Raw genomic sequence first — 21137 nt, forward strand, 5'->3', positions numbered from 1 at the left:
TGAGCCATATAGAACTACACATCATATTTTGGAATGCTAGTTACATTTGAGGGCTTTCATTCGGCGTGGTCAGGGTACTGATTTTAAAATGGGTAAAGATGCAGAGCTTAGAGAACACAGGGGTTGGATATGTATTACATGACACCAGCTGGGCGGTGGATGAGCACCGACAGGTAAGATGTTCCTGCTGAATTAGAATAGTATTACCCACTGATCATTTTACACTGATACAATGAGGTCCGTGCAACAGATGATCAGAGTACACAGGGGCGGTAAGGGGACCGGTCCCCCTGATGTGCAAGTAGCAGTAGCAGGTGTCCTATGCACAAGAAATTGCAAATACAAAGCTTCTGAATGATGATTTAAGGAAGATCAGATCAGAGTAAGCTGCTAGTAAGAGGTAAATGTCTTACAGGATTGTATACAGTTGTTGAAGCCTGACCTCTGAGGCAATGAAATATTTGCACTGCAATAATCGGCATTCACCAGAATAAAGTTTAAAAATAAAAACCATTTACTTGATCAAACAGAAGTCGCAGTTGACGCTCTGACTCTCCAACCCACTTGCTGAGGCAGTCGGCTCCTTTGCGCATGAAGAAAGAAACCTTCCGGTCACCCTGGCTGCATTCATTGGCCAGAGCTCGTGCCACCAAGGTTTTCCCCGTTCCAGGAGAACCGTAAAATAAACATCCCCTGTAGAGAAAAAGAACATCAAATATTAGAAGGCAAACCATGTCTTCATGGGACAAAGGAAAACCATAATGTTTAGTAAGCTTTAAAGAATGTGTGCAAACAAGAAAAATAAATATATAGGCAACCTTAAAATTACATGTACTTCTTCCCATGTTCCACAAAAAACATAAATACAGAAAAATACCTTTTGATCTCCAGAAATACAGCGAGTCCCTAACTTCCTGTTTCAGCAATGCAGTGCTTCTGCTGCAATGAAATCCCAAGCAATGTTGTGAGCACGACCCACCTTGCTGGACTACAAGACTACAGAACACCATTGCCTCTCCCAATCTCCATAACACATGTGAAGGGTTTTCTGTAGCCCAGCAGAGGGGGGAAGTAGGCACATCACACTGCCAGAGAATACGCTGATAGTAATGGGAGCTGCCAATACCTACCCTCCTTTTGGAAATGTTAGTTTCCTGGCTGCCAGGCTAATGCTTTGGCTTCAATGCTATCCAAGTAGCTGGCCACTCAGCCGCAGGTAGCGCCACTCACGAGCCTGCAACAGCAATCCGGGCAGTAAGCCAATACTACAGATCTACACCCTCCTCTTAATAGGGCAAGCTGGGTCATGCAGTTCCCTCAATGGCAACCCAGCTCTCCCAGAGATGAAATAGAATTAAATAATACTTCTGTTAATATTTGCGTAACACGAATAAAAAGATGTCCTTACCATTTGCTACATCTGCCCTTGACTTTATACACTGAACAGTTTTTCATACATATTTTATGACTTGAGGAAGGGGAAAAAAAACATTGCGCATTTTGAAATTCTGAAAAGCAGCCAGAGAGGACAAGCCCAGAAATGCATCAGTGATCTGTGACAAAAAAAAAAGAGAACACAAACTTTTGTTCCGTCCAGGAACACGCAGCACTACACAAAACATGGTAAACAGGCTTAGCGGCCGGCTCGGCGAGCGCTGCGTCTAATGGAAACGGCGAATGATGCAATGTCGGTGGCTGTGCAGCGAGTCGTTGGAGTGGTGGCAGGGAAACAAAAACTGATTCGCACAAAATACAAGGCTTTTTGTTTCAAGGACGGCACTAACCAAGCCTTGAGAACCTCTACAGCGGAGCTCTACGGAGAGGCTCTTCATGGTTCTCAAAAAGGCCGCAGCGGATGGCAAGGGAAGCGGCACAATGCAGGCAATTCTGGAACGGTAGTTCTCGGTATGGACAATAATTGGCACAGAGCTGCGAGGATTTGGCACAGTTGCTCTTGACGCATAATCAGGTGAATATACCGACCACAAGCTTAGTTTAGTCTTATGAGTTATGTTGGGGATCAGAGATTAGGGGGTTTAGTTTTAAGTGTTAGGAATAGATTTTAATAAATCAGGTCAAAGCTGAACTCCGGCCACAAAACTTTTAAATATATTGCTCAATAGCCACAAAGCACAATTTTCACTGTGTGTACAATATTATCTTGTAAAAGTAGCAATGACATTATCTCTATGCTGTTTATGCAGAGAGAAGAGCTGTGGGAGGGACCCAGCAGGCCCCACCCACTACAGACTGCCTCCTGAAAACTACAGGAGGGGCAAGACCAGTCACCTTGCACAAGGAGAGCGCACAGCAGGGACTGGTCTTTATTACAGAAGGGGGTGGAGACAAGACAAGTAAACCTGCACTAGGAGAGAGCAGCAGTGACCGGTCTTTATAACAGGAAGCTCCGTGTTTCACACTGGATCACTGCACAAATCTGGAATACACAAAGCTCACCAAGATTCCAGGAGGAATACAAACGCCTCTTGTATTTAAGGCAATATTTGGTTATCCCAGAGTTCAGCTTTATGTATTAAAGCAGCCCTTGCACTTAACGTGTACATGTGACCCTTCCACCTTGCTGCACAACCTTTTAGTTAAACCTGCAGCTAGGGACAGATGACTGGCCCTTGATACAATGCCTGCGTTCAGGGTCAGACACTGATATCAGCCTGTTACTGCTGTGTACAGGATTCCTGGCTGCAGGTATTCCCATACACCTGTCAAGCTAGGAGAGGAATAAATTATATACATCGGGGCTCCACAAATTTGCTTTGAATCTAGGAGCCAGCTAACAAAGTTAGGAGCCAGGACATGTGTAGCACAATTGTCATTTTTGTATGTAGGTGCACCCGACTTTCCATTAGTATGTGCGCGTTCATGGGGGCAAAGGACTTTAATATTTTTGGGGGAATTTTTTTATTATTTTTTTTTTTTTTTTTACTTAACTTCACTGCTATCACATGGGGGGCTCAAAAGCCCTCTATGGAACGGTAATGAAGTTAAGTAAAAATATAGTCTTCAGTTTAGAGTTATCCATGAAAATTGGCATGAGAATGATTGCTCTCACTCTGGCACACACGGCGATACAGGACATGTGTAACGCAACCGACTTGTGTTTCGGTTAGTATGTGCACTTTCGCAGGGTTGGGGGACTTAACTTTTTTTACTTCATTGCTATCACATAGGGGGGCTCACAAGCACCCTATGCGATAGCATATTGGAGTTGACTGGAGTTGCACTTTAAGGTAACATTAGGGGGAATAAACTGTCTCCTGAGGCAGCTGAATTTCAACAGAGCAGGCAGTGGCTGGGAGCAATAGCCAGCCTGCTATTGGCTATTTCAACTCCGGCTATTGCACCCGCCCACTGCCTGCAGTCAATCAGCAGAGGTGGACCAGAAATGCATCCTCTAGTTCCCTCCACTGCTGATTGACATCAGGCAATGAGCGGGTGCAATAGCCTGCTATTGACTATTGCACTTTAAAATAGCCAATAGAAAGCTGGATATTGCTCCCAGCCGCTGGATGGGAGACTTGACGCAGGCTTTCTACCACCGGGAGAAGAGGGGCCTGGGGCACAGACTGCAGCGGCTCCCAGCAAGTAGAATGGAAGAGCAGAGTGGCGGCGGGGGATTCAACTAATCGATGAGAATGGTTGTCAAGGATTCATAATCGATTATCAAATGTATTATTTGTTGCAGCCCTAGAATCCAGAAAATTGCTGAAAGTGATGGGCAGACAGAAGGCAACACTAACTACATAAAAGGTTTTTTTTCTAGTAAGCTTTGATTGTATTATCAGAGACAGCTCTACTATGTATTCCTATTACAATGCTGATGTTTTGACGGGAGACGATATGCTGGGACTTTACAGCTCCTTTAATTCTAACTTTTCTGTGCCTTGATGCATGCTGCCTTACAAGAGCCCCTTCAATTTCAATGTGCTGTCAATGTACTTCAGCAAACAATAAAAAGGCACCTGACTATTTTTCCGAAGCAGCACCACGAGCGTTCAAAATAAATAGCAGTGCGGCACAATGCACATATACCCATGCATTAGGGTAATGTACGAGTGTCAATCAAGTCAGAATGAAAAGCAAGCAAACTCGGGCTAGCATGAATACAGCAAACTATATTTTGATATGGAATCAACCACCCTATATTCAAAAGCAATAGACAAGTTTGAGAAGACCTGAAGGCTGAAGGTCCCGCTGAACTACGTACAAATGCCGTCATATATTGAGAGGTGGGTTTCCACGTAGATCCTTACTGAGAGAAGGGCTTTATAATCAGCCATCTGTTATGCAAGCAGCTAATCCGTGCAATGTGGAGAAATGACTGAGCTGTCACACGTCCTCTCTCCCCGGCTGATCACATCTTGGCAAAACGCAGCAGCTGCTGCCAGGAGATTTAACCCCTCTCCCAATGGGGGCATTATGAATGTTTGAATAAACCTCCTATTATAACTGTGTGACACCAAAATAAGCCTGTATTTATACCAGTCTACAAAAATGTTACTAGAGGAACACCGTTGCTTTCTGCGAGCTAACAGCACCCTCTACAGAACACTTTAATCATACGCAACACTATTCTCTCTAAATAGAATGGCTGTATAGGAAAAAACTATGTTCAGAAGGACCATTAAAGGGACTCTCCCATTAAAGGGACTCTCCCATTAAAGGGACTCTCCCATTAAAGGGACTCTCCCATTAAAGGGACTCTCCCATTAAAGGGACTCTCCCATTAAAGGGACTCTCCCATTAAAGGGACTCTGCCACAGGGTCACTCTTAGCCAAGAGAAACTTTTTACAAGTGACATACGTATTTTTGCAGCAGCCGGCATGTTGAACTGCTGCCTCTTCTCTGCGCTGCAGCAGGTATTGTTCATTCCAGATGTGTAGAATACTTTCTTACCCCCCAACTGCTGTGGTACCTCCCACCCACTCCTAAATCACAAGACACATACACACTAGTGGGAGGAACCACAGGAGCCAGCATAGGGAGCAAGTATTAATCTCACCTGCTGGCCAAATACGCTGAGCCGCTGGGGAGCAGAGATGCGCAGCTTTTTAGTACACAGCCATGGGAAACCTAAGTATATAAACACTTCTTTTATAGGTGATCTCTTGCCAAATAACCCTGTAGTGACAGGGTCACTTTAAGGAATGGCTACAGAGCCAAGGAGCCTTAAACGTTACACGGAACACCTAGTCTTCTCAGCGTTTTTTTACGGGTGAACATGTGAAAATATCACCTTGAAGTAAATAATTGTATCAAAAAGCATTATTTTGTCCATTGTATTATGTACAACGATACATGAATATTTGGTCGTATACACGCATACGAGCGCTGGAGTGGAGTGCTATATAGAGGATGCAATTTACTGCTTCTTCTCACAACGCAAGTCTATGAGTTGACCAAATAACTTAAAACAACGCACCCCCTATGCGGCTGATAGCTTAGAGTAATTGCACTGAGCCACAGAGCGCTCCCTCTCTAATGGCTACTCTACATTCTTCTAAAATTGTGACTAATAAAAATTACTTTTTTTTAAATGTTAATTAGTGCGTTTGATGTTGCAGAGATATTTTTTCAAAAGTCTGGCAATAGTACAATTTTATTTCTTCCATGACAGGTGTCAACAATTGTGGTCCTGGTGACAGGGCCCAAGGGACATGAAGCAGAGACACAGAGACACAGAGACACAGAGACACCAATCTGGCATTCCAGTGGCAAGATCCTAGAGATTCCTGCAGCACAATGATTCAGATGCGGCCGCTGTACTCATTCAAGTGATTCGGCTTCCACCCATCCCTCTATGCCATTTTAAATGAGAAAGAATGCCTGAAAGCAAACAGACTCTTCACAAAAAAAAAAGAACTCTATAGAGCTCTGGGGATCTTATATCAGAGGTGCTCCCTGTACTAAATGTTTTATTTGTAAATCTCAAAAATAAACCTTTTCCCAAAGCCAGACACCCTGACACACCTTAGATTATCCTTGAGGAAGGTTGACTTTAAGTCAGTTAAAGGAATCAATATAAACCTCTAGAAGCTATTTAAAAGTGACACTAAACTCAGGAGTTAAATCTTAATACATTCAAGTTCCTTAAAGTGACATTAAAATATTTTGTCAAATATTTTTTTCCCTCACCCAATGTTAATTAAAGCACTTACCTTAAATGATGTCTCTTAATCCAATGATCTTCTTCTTTACTGTCCTTTTCATCTATCCCTCCAGCGCTGCTGCAGGTGTCCGATTCAGCGCCGACTCCTGTCTTTTCTGGCACTTCCTGTCCCACAGTGTCTGCATGCACGTGTCTATAGACTTATCTCGTGTCTCTCCTTGTCACCTGGCCGAAAATGTGAACTGCGCATGCGCCCGCCCCAAGATGCTTTGCGCCCGCCCGAGAATTTTCACATTTTTCGGACGGGAGCACGCGGGGAAGACACAGGTATTAACCTCTTTTAAAGCGAGTTTTTTTTTATTTTTTACACTTTCTGCATATATATACTGCTTGCTAGCCATACATATATGCAAAAACACCGGAGGGTTTAATTATACTTTAATCATTAACAGAAATGTATCTTATTTGTGTATCACTCGGCTGTAGATCCTCTATACAAATAGTAAATTAAAAACATGAGATTGTAGTCCATCACAGGAGTGAGCTTGGAGTGGTGACTACTTTACAACACACAGGGACCATGGGGAACAAAAGTAGCCACCCTCCAGAAGGAAGGACAGTGTCAGCACCAATTCAGAGATGATTGGAGGATCTACAGCCAAGTGATACACAAATAAGATACATTGTTGTAAATAGTTAAGGTACTTGAATGTATTTTTAAGATTGAACTCCTGAGATTAGGGTCACTTTAAGGCACGACACAACCAATTACCTTGCAGATCGCTACTACAGATTTCAGTCTTCTAATTACTAAAAAATAAACACTAGTAATGTCCCCGATATGAATGTGAAGAGCTGCGTAAATTGTCAGCGCTAATAAAAAATCAATAATAAATAGTATTGATACCCAAAATGTTACACAGAAAAAAAAGAGGGACCTGAATCACAAACCTTTTGTACTTTTTTTCCCAAACTGTGAAGCAAGATGAAATTTGATTAGCCGATATGGACAATGTCTTGTTCCCATTTCATTTTGGCTGATTGTTCGAGGGATCAGTGCTTTCTATTATTATTATGCGGGGGTTATATACCACCAACAGTTTGCGCAGCGCTTCACAATGTAAGGAAGACATTACAATACAATTCAAGGGGGTACTTTTTTTTCTTTCTTCAGAAATAACCCCCAATATTTACTCAGTGTGTATCTGGTGTGACTGAGCAGCAAAGACCCCTGTTAATGCCAGGAGCGGCCCTCTCCTTAAACAGCTTTCCCATACTTAGGTTTAATCCATAACAGTCCGCAGAGTAATCACGAGGAGAATAAGAGCCTTCATCACTTTAGGACTAGCAGTTGCTAACAATTATAGCCCCAAATAATTTCTACAGACCAGCTTTGTGCTGATCGGCCAGTACAATTATTTTTGCACCCGATGGTACCATACGTGTATATTTAATACGTGTATTGAAGTGTGTGGTGTGTGTATGTGGTGTGTGTGCGCCTGCGTGCGTGCGGTAGAACAGCAATACAAAAAAAGTTTGCAAATAGTAAATTTTCTTTTTTAATCATCTTCAAACGTTAAACTAAGGACGAAGGTGCTAAGCAGGACTAAAAGAAAGATCAAGCCTGTGATCTGAATAACAGGGGCTGTAAAAGTAGCTAATAAACTTACAAAAGTTAAATAGAATAATTATAAAAGGTTGTTGGTGATCAAAAAGATGACAATTATCATTGGCTCCTATGCCTAAGACTGGGTTTAAAGAGACCCTGTCAGGCAGTGATAGGGCAAAATCCTTTAGCACCCAATTTGAGACGGCCAAAGACCACGCCCATGAGATGCGAGTCCTTAAAGTGTATGTCCAGTCAAAAAAATAAGTTATTCCTTCCTGTGAGCTAACAGCACCCTCTACAGAAGCGTGTTCATATCCAAACACAAATCTTTGTAAACAGAATGGCCATATAGGAAAAGAAAACATATCCACTCTACCAAGAACACCGAGCAAAACTGAGGTGATGATAGGAGTTCTGGCCTCCAGAGGGACAGGACTATGTGCCTAGTGTCCATTTCTCCTGTAGGCGGCAATATAACCCTAGTTTGCCTAATTATCTAGCTGTGTCCCTTAATGGATGATACAGGTATTCCTCACTTAACGACCGAGCTCCGTTCCTACGACCAGGTCGTTAAACGGATTGGTCGTTAAGTGAGGAACTCTATACAGTACTGTACTGCATTAGGACAGTACTGTATAGCGTTGCCGATGTACAGTACCGAACAGTGTACTGTACATCCGGCAATGGAAATACTTACCGAGACCTGCAGTGAAGATCGGGGGATGTCACTTCCGCCGGCGACCCGTCGCGCTGACGCACGAGGTCGATCGGCGGTCCGTCGGCGGTCCGTCGTAAGTGCGAGTGCTCGCAAAACAGGTAAGTCGGTAAGTGAGGAACATCTGTATAGGAAAAACGTATCTTCAGAAGAACTTTATTACAGTGACTCTCCTACAGGGTCACTTAACGAAGAGGTCACATGTCCAAGAAGCGATATATACCTAACTTTGCGACAGCCCGTGCATTGAAAAGCCAGTGCTTCTCCCAGCCACTGCACGTACTCTACATTTCTTAGCGTGTAAAATACTTGCCAATCCCCTGGGGACTGTGGGTACTCAGGCTGGCTCATATGTCATTAAAAGACTAACATCCCAGTGGAAGGAACCACAACGGTCAGCAGGGGAAGCATGTATTCAGCTCATGAGACTTTGAACTATGTGCTGTAGCTGGGGATCCGAGATGCGGCAGCTTTTCAACAGACGGGTCACCACAAAGGTAAGTAGATAATACGCGCATGTGATTGGTGACATCTTACATAGTTGCATAGTATTTGAGCTTGAATAAAGACACAGGTCCATCAAGTTCAACATGTGTACGTGTGTACGTGTGTACGTGTGTACGTGTGTACGTGTGTACGTGTGTACGTGTGTACGTGTGTACGTGTGTACGTGTGTACGGTCCTAGGTTTTAAGAGTACCTGTACCCCTGAATGTTACGGTCTCTGAGGAAGGTATCGAATTGATTTTTTTTAAGGATTCAATACTCTCTGCTGAATTGAGGGAAAATCCATAACTGGCACATACACAGCAATATGGAGGTTCAAGTTTTCCCTTAAAACATAAGTTTTACCTTTGCAAGTGTTGCAGCTGGAGATTTTCCCTCACTTCTTGTCTGGTAAAAATCACTATCTCCAGGACAGGAAGTGAGGAGAAATATCTCTAATGGAGCCCCAGATAGCAGTACAACCCCAACAGAGATGAGATCCAATCCTTCCACACTGTATGCAAATCAGGAAAAAAAAAAAAAAGTGTGTGTATGTACGTGTGTGTATGTACGTGTGTGTACACTCATCGTATGACCCAAGATCCCCACTGACCTGGGTGGCTGGATTTTGAACTTCTCAAAGATCTCTGGATACAAGAGTGGAAAAACCACCATTTCTTTCAATGCATAAATGTGCTGGCTCAGTCCTCCGACACTATCAAACCGAATCTAAAAGAAAAAAAAAAAAAAAAAAGCAGAAACCAAAACATTTAATTACATGTACAACATGCGTTACAAAAATTAAAGTGCAACTGCACAGAGGTCTTCAACAGCACAAACTCAGCAATACCGCGCTCTAATCTCTTTACATATTCAAAACATAGCAGTATACTAAATAGAGCCTGTCTTATTTAAAGCATTACCATCATGTTATTTTTGGAGGACTTTTCATGGTAAGCTGCTACATTCAGAGTATGACGATTAAAGAGATGTATATGGCCTAACTGTTGAAGACTTCTGTTCAGATATCTTTGCTGGAGAAAATGTATTATAGAGAGTGAGTGGGCTGATTATTATTGTATGAGGCACCTTTAAGGTGAAGCTGGTGTGCGCTCTTTTCTTAAAAAAAATTCAATCATAAAGTCGCCCCCCCCCCCAAATCCCATTGCCTTAAGATAGAAGGCTGCAATTAGGTTCCTCCTCCAGCACCACCTATTGGTGAAATCAGGTAACGTAGTCTAAACCTTAAAGCTGAAATCAAGCAATACCTTCCATCTTGCACAGTTGTACAAGTTCCTCTGCTGGACTGAAATTGCTTATTCTGATCTCACTGCACGTTGTGAGCTTCTCACAGTGTGCATTAGATGCTGCAAGTCAGACAGACCTTGCCTCATTCCTGGATGGAGGACCCCCAGCATTTTTTCAGCACTTTGATGAATCCCACCCAATTATTCTTCAGTTCACAGAAGGAGGAAATGCTGCAACATCAAGCAAAACGTAATTTGCTGATACCCTTAGTTCACCACCTAGCCCTTACCCCCTTCAAAGTCCAGAACTTGGATCCACACTGCATATTCCCCAATACACCCAGACCCAACACTGCCAGGCTGTGCCTAAACATTTCAACTGACATAAGGGAGGCCAAGAATTGCCTTCTGTAATGACACACGAATTTCCCAACAGCCTTCCACACTGCATAGACAAAGTTGGGTTGGCAGCATTCCCTGCCCAGGCATAGGCAAATTTTGCAGGATTTTTTAATTCAAGGAAACCTACAAAGAGAAGGCTTGCAGGCTGCCTCCTCATCTGAAACTGCTACCTCACCGACTGCAGTTGTGATCCAGTTGCTTCCCTACATGCAATGTAATTGCCTTAAAACAAGTATGGCGTGAGTTCTGACCTCATACTGGCATTACTCATCTGCATGCTTGTTTCAAGTCAGTGGCTTAAAGTACTAAAGCCAAAGACATCCAAGCAACCTGCATTTTCAGGAGAGTTCAGCAATGGCCACTTACAATATGCAATGTTTCCAGGATATCAGAAGCAGATCACCTATTGCTTTTACTTGGTGCCTGGAGCTGCTCTAAATATTTATAATTTAAAAATCAGAATACATCTATCACAGATAAAACACAATCTTTAAATACAATGTGGTGATTTTTCAAGCATTCGCAGAGCTGTTCATTCTGCAAACGTCTGAGTTTTAGTCACACCACCTTATGGCCACCAGATGGAGCTGAGGAGCATAGGAATTTCTTATGCTCCTCAGCTCCATCTAGTGGCCATAAGGTGGTGTGACTAAAACTCAGATGTTCAAAGAGCGAACAACTCTGTTAACCTTTAAGTTCGCTCCATAGTCTTTTCAGTGCAATACTCACCGATCGATCCAAGTTCATTGGATCCACATCAGCCAGGCTGGCACCAACTTTAACCCTTTCTCGCACGATACCACCAGCGAGATCCACAGCTGTAAGATTCATGGGGAGACACCTAACATATAAAACATAAAAAAAATTAAATCAGAAAAACAAGTCCAGCACACCGTGTCACTGTGCTTAGAACAGATTTACTGAACGTGTAAAGCAAGTCAATGGTAAAACCTGGCTTTCCTTACAGGAAGACTTACACTTTATGGGTAAGTGCCAAGCTTCTGGAAAAACGTTAACTTTTTCCCTGCCGCAGACGTGAGAATCAGGTTGGGGGTAACACAGACATGTAAAGAGACTAGAGCAGTCTGGGTTTGTTTTAGCGCAAGCTAACAGTTTTCCTGTACAAGTGGTGCGGCGGCTTAGATATCCCCCTGGGTGCCTAAGACCTACATGGTGGGTGTTGGGATTGAGAGAGAGGCAGGCAAGGAGCGCTCTCCCATGTGAAGAATGAACCCAGAATTGCTCAGCTCTGAGCACTTCCGGGATCACAGCTGTCGATCTCCAGTCTCTCAAGCCGGAGAAGAATCCGATCAGTCTGTGCTCAATCAGCCTTAAAATAATGCAGGGGTGATGTTTGGGGTCCAATAGACCCCCTCTTGTCTCCTTAAAGAGAAGCTGTCATACCGCACTATGGGGGCCTAATTTTAAAAAAAGAAATTGAAAAATTGTTACGTTTAATAAAAAACAAAAGGACAAACGCACAACATATTTTTGAAACTGATGATTGTGCCAAATATATTGGGTATCGCTGTGCTCCCTTCAGTGTGAGCATGAAACTCCACAGCCATCATTTACTGTTAACTGATGAACAGTTAAGACTTGAGAAAACGTTGCCTAGGGACAAATTCTAGTTTTACACCCATTTCACAGGTGCACGTTGTTCTAAGGCTTTACTACATATATTTGGTATCCATTTACATGACAATCATCTTTTAAATTTTACCCAAAAAATGGTTATATTGTGTACGTGCGCATTAAACTTAGAGTGTATACTGATAATATCAATTTTATGAACAGACGTGCAATTATTGTGCGACATAAAAAATGCCATTTTATTCTCCAAGTTCTCTGCTTTCAGAGAAGATTCAATATTTAGGTGGTTTTACGTAACCTTCAGGCCTAAAATGGACATTTTAATATGTGCAAATATTTCAAATGTAGGGTTAACTGTTTAAATGACACAAATGCATTCAAGTACCCCAACTATTAACATAAATAAATGTATCTTAGGTAATTGGTTGTGTCGTGCCTTAAAGTGACCCTAATCTCAGGAGTTCAATCTTAAAAATGCATTCAAGTACCTTATCTCCACTATTAACATAAATAAATGTATCTTATTTGTGTATCACTCGGCTGTAGATCCTCAAATCATCTCAGAATTGGTGCCGAGACTGTCCTTCCTTCTGGAGGGGGGCTACATTTGTTCTCCATGGTCCCTGTGTGTGTTGTAAAGTAGTCACCGCTCCAAGCTCGCTCCTGTGATGGACTACAATCGCAATTCAAATCAGTAAACTAAACGTGAGATTGTAGTCCATCATGGGAGCGAGCTTGGAGAGGAGAGATGATTGGAGGATCTACAGCCGAGTGATACACAAATAAGATACATTGTTGTTAATAATTAAGGTACTCGAATGCATTTTTAAGATTTAACTCCTGAGTTTAGTGCTGCTTTAAGTGTAATTGCTCTTTTTTAAGTTTAGAATAGCATAAATGTTAGAACCTCTGTCAGGTTTTATTACCATGAGATATGAGATTTGAAAATCACTGCACTGTGTTTTTATGTAGATTTCACACAGCGTCCCAACTTTTTTTTGGAACTGGGGTTGTAGGTAACTTTAGGGAAAAATAAGCCATTAGTACAAAGCAAAGGGAAACCGGAAAAAGAAAACCAAATTGATCCGATGCTGGTTCCCCAGTATTACTTATGACACGCATAGTGCAATTACCGGTTCCTGGCTTTGGTCATGCTCTTGGACTTTCTCCTCTCAAACCGTTCTTCATCTGAGGAGGAAGTGGTGTCACTGCTGTGAATTGCATGCTTCTTCCTTCTGCCAGAAAAAAGAAATGTCTCTGAGCATATACATTGAAACAAAACAGACAGATAGACAGCGAGTAAAGGAGGCCTACTGGTAGAAGAAAACCTTACCAGTAATGTTAGAATATGACCTTCCACTCTTTACTGATGATTTACCAAAATTGTGTAATATGAAGGATCTACCTAAACTAGCTAATAAAGTTGTTGCTGGAACTAAAAGGAGATTATACAGTCACAATGTTGTTCTATACATAGGCCAAGGATCTCAAGTGTGATAGGTCTAAGCATCACCATACAAGTTACAATCTGACGGTGCAATCTTTGTACAATTAACTTTAAGGCCCCGTTCACACCTTTCCGTTTTGGTCGGGCGTTCAACGCTCTATGAACGCTCTACAAAAACGCACAAACATGAAAATCCCATTGTTTTCTATGGGTATGGTTCACACCTTTCCGTATTTCCGCCCGTCTGAACGCCCTACAAAACGGCTGACGCCCAAACAAGTACATGTACTTCTTTGGGCTGTTTTGGAGGGCGTTTTCCATTGGGATACAGCCAAGTAGCGAATCGCGGTTAAAAAAACGCGTGACGGTCGCGCGACAGACGTGCATACGTAATACGCCTAGGTGTGAACCCAGGGTAAATGTACCCAAACTACCGCGTTTGCCAGAAAATAAGACCTACCCCGAAAGTGAGACCTAGCACTTTTTCAAGATTCCTGTAATATAAGACCTACACTGAAAATAAATAAGACCTAGTTTGGTGGTAGAGCTGCAGCTAACGATTTTCAAAATCGATTAGTTAGCCGATTATTAAGTTCGATCGGTTAATCGGATAAAAATAAAAAAAATGTAAAAAATGGCTCCAGTGATGGGACTACTAGTTTGTATGGAGATTGCAGTTCATCACAGGAGCAAGCTTGGAGCGGTGGAAGTAAAAAAAAAAAAAAGTGTGGTGTGCAATATATTGAAATTAAAAGTGTAAAATTATAGAGCAATGAATAGAGAATGGCACCAGCTATAGAGGACTACAAAACCCAGCAATAGTACATTATGCAGCACAATGCAGAATACCGCCAGCTATAATGCTGGCGGTATTCTGCATTGCACTGTATAATGTACTATTGCTGGGTTTTGTAGTCCTCTATAGCTAGTGGTATTCAGCATTGCACCACTGTATAATGTATTGCTGGGATTTGTTGTACTCTTCTATAGCTGATGGTATTCTGCATTGCGCTGTATAATGTATTATTGCTGGGATTTGTAGACCTCTATACAGCGCAATGCAGAATACTACCAGCTATATAGGAATACAACAAATCCCAGCAATACATTATACATACAGTGTACAATGTATTGCTGGGATTTGTAGTCCTCAGGTAGCATGTACTATACCACGCTGTCCACTGTCTGATGTCCCCACTGCTGCACCACTGGTAGCGCTGTCCCTGATGGCAAAGGAAGCTGCAGAAAGCAAGGCTGCGGCAGCAGAGCCGCATTAGCCGCTACTTGGTCTATAGCGCCGGTTACTGTGACAGGCGGAGTGATACCAGATGCACTCCTCCTGTGAAAGAACGGAATCTGCTTTACCAATACTGATCAGCAGGAAAATAACAGCAACAGTATTATTCTCATTCTTAACATACCATTAAGGTCAGTAAATAAAAGACAGGGGACATTCTGACATTCTGAAGTGATTACCGTATTGGGCTGCTTTTACACTGATCCACAGACGCAGCACTGTGCACCTGCACCAAAAAAAATAAGACATCCCCTGAAAATAAGACCTAGGGGTTTTTGTGGGGCAAAAAAAAATATAAGACAGTGTCTTATTTTCGGGGAAACACGTTATATAATATGAGCATCTATTTAATCTAACCAATATGTGTCCAACTCAGGCAGACCCTTGCACTACATAGTATTTGGTAGTTCTAGAGATTAAACAATCATATTGTTACGTTTGTGTTGAGCTTAAAGGAGCCGACACACTGGCCGAATTTCAGCTGGTTTTTAGTGTACTGGCCAAAATTCGGCCAGTGTATGGGACTGTCTGCTCCCTTTCAGCCGACATTCCTCAATCAGCTGATCAAAGGAGCCGGCTGGAAAATCTTTGTATGATCAGAGTCAGCAGCCAATGAGCTGCTCGCTCCGATCGGGTATTCTGACAGGTGCCAGGGGCACCGGTCAAAATACAATGCAAACAGCGGTGATTCCTCGATCGGCACGCTGTTTGGGTTAATGGAGGAATCGGGTCAATTTGTTCCGTTCAGCCCCGCGGGTTCAACAAATACATTGACAGGTGTATGGCCAGCTTAAGGTCAGGTCCACACCTAGGCGGTAGTGTTTGCACATTCGTACGTGCGTGTTAAACATGCGATTATTTGCACATTTTGATGCGTGATTGTCCGTGTTCACATGAAGATGCGCCTTTTGACTGGCAGCTTATGAAACACTGCAGCAACGGACGAACGTGCGCTTAAACACGCTCGAAAATGTGCAACATGCTTCTGCCGCACGGTTTTGGGCGTTTCCATTGAGGTCTATGGGGCAAAAGTACACGCTTTTAACTGCCCAAAGCAGCTCATGTCTTATCGGGCATTTATCTACTCAGGTGTGAACAGGGGCCATTGAAAATCATGGGATTTCTTGTGTTGGGCCTTTAAAAGCTCTTTTCCAACTGCTCATGAACACCTAGGTGTGAGCCCGGCCCGAATCTAACAAACACGCTGTCTGTAGTGGAAGTGTTGTTTATGCTTTTTGTTTGCGTTTCCTCCTTTTACCCTGGATCATGGCTTCCTATGTTTTCTGGGTATTGTTAACCTCTTGCCGTCCGCCCATAGTAGAAAAACGGACGGACGGCACTGCTGCATTGGCGGGTTGCCGTCGCCAGACGGCATTTTTTTTCTGCTCGCGCACGCGGGCACGCACGGGCAGAAAAGACCCGTCCAATGTGAACACCCGGTACCGGGTGTTTCACATATAGGCGATCAGCGAGGAAGGGGGTTTAACACCGCGGATGTCAACTGGTTAACACGAAGCAGTAACTTGGCTACTATAGATCACACATTCTAACTGCTTCCAAAACGAACTGACTGAGGTCCCAGTGACATCAGAGCCTGTAAACTGAATGCTGAAAATCAGAGCCACGCGCCCGAGTTTTAGAGATCAAAGGCAGTGTGACTGCTGTGTGAATAACCAGAAGGGTAAAGAGGACCTGCCGTACACTTGACAAATGTGATGTATGTGCTGCTAGTGTTTCATTGTGAAAATACACCGTGTGGGTACCTTTTCCCTCCAATTTTTGTTTTTTATTTGGTCGTAAAATTACTTCTGGAGAATTATGGGAGAGATCTAGAGCACACTCTTTGGTAATCTTACATAGTTACATAGTATTTGAGGTTGAATAAAGACATTAGTCAAAATTTTTGTTTTTTATTTAGTCGTAAAATTACTTCTGGAGAATTATGGAAGAGATCTAGAGCACACTCTTTGGTAATCTTGCTTAGAGAGAAGTAAATAAACCACAAATCCCAAATTTCTAGAACTTCTATTCACGCCTGAGGGGCTTTCAGTGCTTTAATAATCCATAATTTAGGCTAAAAAGAAATATTATGAATGGGAAAGAAACGGAGGAAATGGCAAGCTTTAGAAAAGCAAAATTAAGCCGTCTAGACAAATCTTTTCAATACTAAAGGCTTCAGGGAGACCCATGCTGAGAAATTAAGAAAATTGCCAGGGTTTTGTTCTGCGCTGCAGCAAATCTGCATTACAATAGGTGCTGTGGTAATAAAAGCGTCAAGTGCCCAGTAAAAATGGCTTCCCGAACACACAAAACCTCGATCAAAAAACACGTTTTAGTAAACATCCAAAACATACTTCCCTTAACTGTACTTTTTAAAGTGGACCTGTCACCAACCTGGGCAAATCAAACTGAGCATATGGTGAATGCAGAAAAACTGCGGAAGGAGATATACAAAATAGTAAAAGTCAAGTGGTTCTTCCAAATGACTGAACTCTGAACCTCCCTGTTGGATGGTAAGCATGCGCTTTACATTACTGGACCAATAGGGAGACTTTAGAGACAGGAGCCGGCAGGGACAGGACTTTATTTGCCATTATCGCTGGATTTATGGCTTGTTTGACATGCAGCTTACACTAAAGGCAACATCTGCTTGAGCACAGTCGTGGGTGCACTTTAGTTGGCCAGTTCTGAAACAGATTCAGACTAAAAGTACTACTATGCACAGACTATGGACATTTAAGGAATTACCCTATTTTTAAAGAAGATCTCAAGGAAAATAAAATGATTAAAGCTTGCAGTGGACCTAACCTGCTGTGCAAGGGTTAACTGCTCATGTTTGTCTAGGTTCATTACCATCCCATATGCTTATTTTAGGTCAATTCCAAAAGGAGGGATCAGGTGACATAACTGGAGCAAGGAGCTTTCAAAACAAAACTGGCAATGGCAGATTACAGATTTAGCTTCACAGGATCTCTTTCATAGGCGAACCAACAGCTGTGTGATTTCTTAGCCCAGCTAAGGGCTAAAAAAATGATTAAACACCAAAATCAGGAGTTAAATCTTAAAAATACATTCAAGTACCTTAAAGGAGAACTATGGGGTCAGTGCTTTTCTCCATAGTTCTCCTAAGGGTCACGGGAGGACATAAACTTGCGTCCTCCCGTGAACCAAACCTCAGTATATCGCGAGATACACCTCGCGGTATACTGAGACGCAGCCGGGACGGATCCCGACATTTCTGTCAAAATCCACCTAGCTGTGTGAGTGACAGCTGGCTCTACATATCCGAAGGCAGAGCCAGCTGTGCCCGCCCCCTCCCCTGTCCGTTCCGCCAGTCAGCGTTGGAGGATCGGGGAGGGGGGAATCCCTGCAGGGAGCCGTGAGTGAGTCACAGCTCTCTGCAGGGACATGATCGAGAAGTGAGCGAGCAACGGTATGTGTTCACTCACTTCCCGATCTATTGAGCCGATGTGTGGCAGTTTCATTGTCGCACGTCGGCTCGAACTATGAGGATGAGTGAAAATCACTCACCAAATGAGTAAACTAAACGTGAGATTGTAGTCCATAACGGGAGTGAGCTTGGAGCGGTGACTACTTTACAGCACACACAGGGGCCATGGGGAACAAAAGTAGCCATCCTCAAAAAGGAAGGACAGTGTAAGCACCAATTCAGAGATGATTTGAGGATCTACAGCCGAGTGATACACAAATAAGACATTTTTGTGAATAGTTGAGGTACCTGAATTTGTAAGATTTAACTCCTGAGTTTAGTGTCACTATAAAGCCATTCATGCATGCAGCCCTTAAAACAGCAAGTCCGCTCTGTGCACTGTTGACATCAGAGCTGTGTCTGGACTTTCCATGGTTTGTCACCTTAAGATAATAAACTGAGGCCTGTATACCACCATAGGCAGTAAACCTCCTCCTCGGAGATCCTTTTTAAGGCTATATAAGGTTTCTCTAAGTATTTAAAACAATACAGCACTCTGGATATGGAATAAAAGTGATATCACCAACAATGGCGTGCAAACTGTGCACGTACCGAATATGGCTTCTTCTTGCAGGAGATCTGTGCGTATCAAACAAAGTGCTTTGTCGCTTTTTTTGATGTGCTGGCTCTAAATAAAAAAAGCATGTTAATGGATTATAAAAAACACCAACACAAAATAGAAAAAAAAAATAACCTACACAACATCACATTCATAATTGACACCCCGACAGTTGTTTTTCCATATACAGGTATATTGGATTACCTGCTGTGCCCTCATATGTGTTTATTCATTTAGGTTTCAACTACATTAACTAGATGACAACATTTAACAGATGGTTGGCATCTAAACAATTTATTTCCCTCCAAAATAATTTTTCTTACTGGCTGGTGAATAAAAGAATCTTCGCTGCTTAATTAGATGCTGCCAAGAATTAAAAAAATGCTACTAAAAGAAACCATGGACATAAGATGAACGAGTCTAAATATATGAACGATGTTGGCACCTGCATGTGTTAATGTAATGACTGCAAAGAATGAACATCCTGTGAAGAACAAGCTTGGAAAGATCTTTTTAAAAAACAGCGGGGTACCAAATCATGAAGGTAGAACAAAAAAAAATCTGTAACAGACGCTTGAAATGCTAACTCATCCAAATAGAACTCATCCATGGTGACACTTCTTCAGGTCTTGAGATAATTTGACTGTTCACAGATTTTATGCTAATATCTCTTTTTTTCATTTTCTACTTGCTACCCTGTGGACGACCTATCATGGGTCACTATTTTGCTTTAGAACTGTTATGATGTTTTGCCATACAAACCTATATGTCCTTTCTTTGGATGTTATTTACTTCTGTTCCTTTTCAATAAAAATATTTGTACAACAAATATAACTCATCCATTATAAACCTCAAATTCTACAATCATTCATTATGATTTGATCATGTTCACAAGTAAAAGGCAGATAAAGTTGGTCAGTGGACTCCTTCAGTCACGCAGGCTTCACCTAACATGTCCTTTTAATGTAACCTCAGTATCTCCAATCAATTAGATTTCTCAAAACACTAAATGCAATACCTACCAATAGGAGGTGCTTGATACCTATCCACCGTTTTCCTCTGCCTGAGGTTGTATGGTCGATCGTTCTCCATACCCTCTACCTCAACTTCTTCATCACAGTCTTCGCCTTCTTGGGATTCTGCAAAAACACAAGGGGAGTACACGAAATTAGGACATACAACCAATATAAGTGAACTCATCTTTGGGTGGTGAGGAACAAAGTGTGACCACAACAAAAGTATGAATTCTGATGTTTGGCCCTGGCAGAAGAACTTCCCTCAACCTCAGAGTGAGCCAAGCTTCCTGTTCCCATCTCTGGAGAGCCTTGTCAACATTTTCTTCTGGAGGAATTACTATGGGGACCAAGAAAATCCATAATGCAGCCACTGAGAACAAAAGATGCTTCCTAATAGGGAATAACTAAAAACGTCATCCCAAGATTAAAATAATCCTAAACATTTATTATTAGCAACAATGTATCTTATTTGTGTATCTCTCGGCTGTAGATGCTTAAATCTCTGAATTGGTGCTGACACTGTCCTTACTTCTGGAGGGGGGGGCTACTTTTGTTCCCCATGGTCCCTGTGTGTTCTGTAGTCCCGTGATGGAGTACAATCTCAATACAAAATAGTAGGGCTGCACGGATACCAATACCACTAGCGGTGTCGATACAGGGCAATTCACGAGTACTCGTAAAAATTAGAGGTGCACCGAAATAAAAAAAAATTGTCAGGACGAAACCGAAATTTTATTTTATTTTAATTTTTTCTTTTATTTATTTTTATAAACTTTTACATTGTTTTATATTTATTTTTATTTATTAATTCATTTTTTATGAAATATTTTTATTTTTTACTTTACTTTTAGGGGCTTCGGGGATATTTCCCTTTTAAAATAGAAAAAGAGATTGAGGACACGAAGTCCTCAATCTCTTTTTCTGTATACCTTGTTATAAATGAACAGGAATCCTCTACGAGTGTTCCTGTTCATTCATAACATGAGAATATAGTATGTTTACTATAACCACAATCATGAATGAACAGGAGGTGATGTAGATCCCTCCCATTCATTCATAATTGAGGATACAATAACCATTCCATGTCCCTCAATTATCTACACTCAGCAATCACTGATCACCGACTGCTTGTACCGCTCTCCTCCCTAA

The 21137-nt window shown here is 42.2% G+C and overlaps 1 protein-coding gene across 1 annotated transcript in view; it reads right to left on the bottom strand.

Moving 5' to 3' along the window:
* The window catches only part of ATAD2B (ATPase family, AAA domain containing 2B), a 121450-nt gene that overhangs the window by 85193 nt on the left and 15120 nt on the right, over nucleotides 1–21137 (bottom strand). Inside the window, exons 5-10 of the mRNA XM_018575355.1 lie at nucleotides 19995–20111; nucleotides 18966–19041; nucleotides 13313–13414; nucleotides 11316–11427; nucleotides 9551–9666; nucleotides 519–693 (exon numbers count right to left, since the gene is read on the bottom strand). Coding sequence (XP_018430857.1) covers nucleotides 519–693; nucleotides 9551–9666; nucleotides 11316–11427; nucleotides 13313–13414; nucleotides 18966–19041; nucleotides 19995–20111 — 698 coding nt within the window. The remainder of the gene's footprint in view (nucleotides 1–518; nucleotides 694–9550; nucleotides 9667–11315; nucleotides 11428–13312; nucleotides 13415–18965; nucleotides 19042–19994; nucleotides 20112–21137) is intronic.

Source organism: Nanorana parkeri, unplaced genomic scaffold (genome assembly GCF_000935625.1).
Source record: "Nanorana parkeri isolate BGI_ZX_2015 unplaced genomic scaffold, ASM93562v1 scaffold53, whole genome shotgun sequence".
Classification (NCBI taxonomy): Eukaryota; Metazoa; Chordata; class Amphibia; order Anura; family Dicroglossidae; genus Nanorana; species Nanorana parkeri.